The 4992-nt window shown below is 48.0% G+C and overlaps 1 protein-coding gene across 1 annotated transcript; it reads right to left on the bottom strand.

The window, feature by feature from the left end:
- Nucleotides 1-1390: 1390 nt before the first annotated feature.
- On the bottom strand, nt 1391-4529 carry Pmar_PMAR024968 (hypothetical protein; the record flags this gene model as incomplete). The annotated part of the gene is made up of 12 exons (XM_002765911.1): nt 1391-1495; nt 2365-2484; nt 2531-2711; nt 2765-2861; nt 2907-2975; nt 3266-3350; nt 3524-3667; nt 3710-3785; nt 3854-3933; nt 4004-4130; nt 4338-4414; nt 4461-4529. The coding sequence occupies 12 exons, from the start codon at nt 4527-4529 to the stop codon at nt 1391-1393; spliced, it is 1230 nt and encodes a 409-aa protein (XP_002765957.1).
- Nucleotides 4530-4992: the final 463 nt, after the last annotated feature.

Genomic DNA, 4992 nt, shown 5'->3' with positions numbered 1-4992 from the left:
TTCCTCACTCCACTACACAAGTTTGTCTTTACTGTAGACCTCAATGTAATCAGTTCAGTCTGAACGTTTTTATTCCCGTCACCGACGAGGGAGAGTTCAATATTACAAACGTGTTGGCGTGCGATGTCGCCCGCTTCTCATGGAATAGAAACTGCAAGAGACCCCTTTGATGGCACTACAATATAAGAACCACAGATGTATGATATATGACTCGCCTAATGTCGATTATCGACGAAACCTCGATATAACTTGCATAATGGCAATATGTAGTTCAGGTTCATGAGTATTATGGCATCATATTATATATATGGAGTCCGGAATAGCATCGTGCTATTCCGGACCTCGATCTATTCCGAGCATCGCTCAACAGGATGAGAGTAAACACAAGTTCTAGTTCATCCGAAGTCTTTGGGCCGAAGAGCAAGATAATGCTATGGTACATCAGACACCGTCTCAGATGACTCGTCGCCAGACGATTTTTCCTCACAGACGATTCGTGTGTGAGGAAAAATTGAGAATTATGGAATACTCCTTCCGTGACTATACTCGCCTTCGTAACGACCGAAAGAATTATTGGATCAGAAATAATTTGTGGACATCGCAGTACGCGGGCGCGTGAGCCTCAGCTATGCCACAGCCGACAGGCTGCAGCTATGACAGTCATTTTTTGCGACGCGCAACAACGACTCGCCTACACTGTGTAGGCTACACATCTTGGACCATCAGTGCACAACCTCGTGAATTTCCCACTGTTGGTCTCCTCCACTTGCACTTACTATGAATCAAATTTGGAACTTCACTCCATCTCGTGGACGGACTTCTACGACTCCACTGAAAGGCCACGCATGACCTCAGTCACAACTCGAAAATTGAGGAATATTGCATTTTCAGACGACCTCGGTCACCGAGGCTCGGTGGTGGCCAAGCCGACGTTGGAGAACTCTGGTGTAGCTGGTTAGGGGGAAAATACGGTAGTGGGCAGGTGATAAGGGGGAGAGGGATCAACGTTTTGTAGAGTAGGCGTCTGAGGAGTCCGATGCGGCCCCTATGGATGTCGATTAGAAGACCGAAGGGGGCCCCTTCAAGGGGCTAGCAAGGCTGAGACTAGTGAGACTACTGAGCAGATGCTGTAAGGCGAGGGCGTTGCGGCCGTTGTATGAAGGGAGGTTCTCTGGTCAGGTATAACCCCTCTAGAGTGGTGCCAGTGCAAGAGTCGGGCATTCGATTTTACCAAACAGGAGAGATGATACCACCTAGGGGTGCTAGGAAGGACCAACAGGAGGTATCACCAGTGGTGGAGGCGGAGCGTTGCGTTGCATGTTTAATGATTTTTGTGGCTTTAGGCTCGTTATTTGCCTGTGTTATCGGATGGCAGTCGCACGGCTGGTTTCTAATGCTTGACGATATATTCCCTGAAGAGGCTGAGGAGGTGTTGCATCATCGTTTCACTCAGGAGTTGTCGTTCACTAGATTTCAGATACTCACCTTTGCGGACCTATCAACACGAACTTGAACTTCCTATCGACTTCGGACGAACTCGAGTGTTCTATGACGAAGTTGAAAGTTCTAATTATAGATATGATCTTCCCGTTTCGGATACGTACCTCCAACTTCGCGCGTCCCGACGAAATTGATGGTTCCAGAGACGAACTAGATGTTTGAAAGGTGTAGAATCCCGTCATGTGCAGCGCGGCGCCACTGGCATCATGATGCAGCATAAAGGAGTAATCGAACGAGTTACTGTTGACGGTCGCCGGTATATGAATTCGCTCGCATGCATGACCAACACGATCCGCGGCAAAGTTCGTAGCAGTTAATTCAGCAAACAGGAAGTTCTCAAATGCAATATGATCCCCGCGAAGGCTTGCAAGAAAGAGTTGTGTCAACGCATTTGCTTTGATCACGCGAATATCCCTTCCCCGCCAATTGTGAAACATTCCGAAACTTTCGAAAAAATTCCCGGAAAGTTTCCTTTGAAACTTTCCGCCGTTTTGGAACCCCTTTTCCGACAGCCAACTCCACTCCCAGTGCCTCGAGTCATCGGCAGGAAAAGCACCTTCCGTACCCATCGAGGCCTATTTCGGACCCGAAACGGGTGCAGCCTCGTGGGGAATGTTACCCTCATCTTGGCGCTCCCTAGCTGGATACATTATTTTCCAACACAAAAGTCAATCGAGTTCTTCCTCAGGAAGACAATCGGAAGTGAGTGTCGGTACTGCTCATTGCGAGTGGTTGATTCATCTGCTCTATCTCGTTCACTCTTACTAGTTCCACCACAACGTGGTAGCGCACATGATTCATCCCAACACTAACTTGGAAAAACTGAACAGCATCGAATCAGGAAGGATTCAATAATATTTTCACATCACTCCACCACGCTCTGGGAACAACAACAGCATTGCTCGTCCCAGCAGCTGCTGACACATCTGCCTTATGGCCGCTATTGTTGTAAATACAACACGCGACGAATCCATTGTGTAGTAGCTGAGAGAAAACAACATGCCCAAGATACGGTTGTCCATTGACCCACCCTAGAGTCGCAAGTCACTCGAGCATCCTTTCGCACGAGTTTTCCGTTAACCCAAAAGGTCACGTGGAGGTCGGACTTGGTGAGCTCACACGGTACATCAGCATCGTGGATTCGATCGAGTTTATTGCGACAAGAGCATTTCTCCAGTGAGGGCCATTTAAAATCGACCGCAATGTGGTACCTATCAGTGGCTCGTTACCGGTAACCATTCTGACCTGATATTCTCAGAAATACCATTTCCTCGGTTCATATGCCCAAGCTGGACATCCCGTTGCACTGATTCCGTTCTCCATAAAGCCGATCACGAAGGCAGAAGCGACCGGACATAATGCTGAAGGGGACGATAGAAATCAACTATGCTGGTTTGGGGACGTACACCCTCCTCGCGGTATTAGCTGTGATACGGCAGTTGCCTGGGCTGATTGGTTTTGATAGGGAGAAGTCTCTGAATGACCAAGGGAGAAAAATCGGAGTAAAGGATTGCATGTGAATGGATTGGCGTAACCGTCTAGGCCTATCTAACAGGCTAAACTGATCCCAAATGAGCTACTGTACATCGATCTAGTCCAACTAAGGTCCACACACACATTCAGATTCATGTGTGTGTGTGAATCTACAGTCCATTTATGTCATAAATGCCAGTATGTATTAGGAAGACGATCCAACCCCCGAGGCAATTAGAGTTAATGAGTATGACTCCTGTTACAAAATCGATATAATACCAATAAGACTCACGTTGGGAGAGTGGAAGGGCTGATAGTAGCGCCAAACATCCTTGACCTTGGTGCATGCGCCCACCGATACGACATCTATACTCTACCTGATGGATTCATGTTATCTTTAATACTGTGCTTATAACATATATACTAGTATTACGATTACTCTTTAGAAAGTCATATCACTTCACCATGGTAAAAGTATATATATACTACATTACATAGTATTACAGTCAGTTGACGCGACAAGATACTACTCCCGACTACTACCACTTACCCTTCGTGGCTTGACTCCTGTATGTTGCCTAATAGTATGCAGGAACACTCCAGAGTAGGGATACCCAGCTCTATTCACTGGTCCGAGGATAGTGAGGCACTTTGAAGCGGCTAGGGGGCCAGGACTAGAGGGATTGCCGGCGTCCTGTAGAAGATGTCCCCCATGCGACCATGAGTAACTCCCTACCTCCTCTTCGTCTGGGTTCCTAGGCACGTCGACTACTTTGCATTCCCTTAGATCTACTGCTTGGTTTTGCTCGTCGCTGAATTAGTTAAACTGTCCACAACCGAAACCACAGCATCGTACACCGCCAGTGGTCCCCGCAGCCACTTCTTCCCCCAGTCGGGCGCTGTGAAGTTCTCTTCTATATAAACCGTCTCGAGTCGATACATAGCCCGCAGTAGCTGTGCCTAACGAATGCTCAACTACAACGACGACGACGACGACGACGACGAGGAGGACAGGCCTCCTCTGACCTACCGTTGTGGGTTTCACTTCCCTGCCGTTCATCACGACACTGGTCACACGTATTCCTCGCGACTTAGCGATTTCGACTATCTCCCCCATTTCCAATTTCGCCAGCATCATCTTACACGTACCACGCGCCCTACCATAACAACACCAACTAGGGCCTCCTTTACGCCCACACTTCGCTACCGTGCAATATCCTTCCCGCCGAGAAACCAACAACAAAAACTAAGTAGTGTACATCCTGTTTCTGAGGATTTCCAGTTCCGTGGTACACGATTACGAAGGGGCAATGGTCTACCATAACAGCGTGATGAAGAGGACAGGAACAAGACCATGGCCTCACCCAGAAGGAGGTCCAGATGGTACTGGTGGTGACTGGGCTGGCCTTGCTACGGCAGAGCCCCTCCCAGTGAGAAAGACCTAGGCTCCCGATAGAAAGGGAAATTCTAGTTCGACTGGTTATTACTTTGCGTGGAGGTGCACCGTAGAGCTGCTGCAGTTGAGGGTTGGACAAGACCGAAGTGTGACCAAGCATACTACTACTACCACTACTACTACTACTACTACTACCACCACCACCACCACCACCACCACTACTACTACTACTACTACTACCACTACTACTACTACTACTACTACTACTACTACTACTAAACACAACTTTAGAACTGAGCATGCAGACAAAATGCATCTTCCCACAGACTTCCATGCGAGGGAGTTGTATAAGACAGCGAATAGGAAAATGACAACTATGAGCACCCAACTACCGTGTCAAAAATCTACCTATTTTGGGAGAATACGTGTATAGTACCCAAATAAAGGGTGACAGTGGTGACTGTCACCATGCAGAATCGGAGTGGCCCACACCGGGGGGGCCACAGCCTACGATCAGAAATTGCTACCTTCGTAAAGATCAGAAATTGAAACAACGTTTTGACACCTCATACAGCGATCACCGATGGCCTATAAGATCCATCCTCGTCTTCAGCGGCTGAGAC

Source organism: Perkinsus marinus (genome assembly GCF_000006405.1).
Source record: "Perkinsus marinus ATCC 50983 genomic scaffold scf_1104296974290, whole genome shotgun sequence".
NCBI lineage: Eukaryota > Perkinsozoa > Perkinsida > Perkinsidae > Perkinsus > Perkinsus marinus.
The sequence above is the reverse complement of the archived record's forward strand: the minus strand, read 5'-3'. Positions and strand labels throughout refer to the sequence as shown.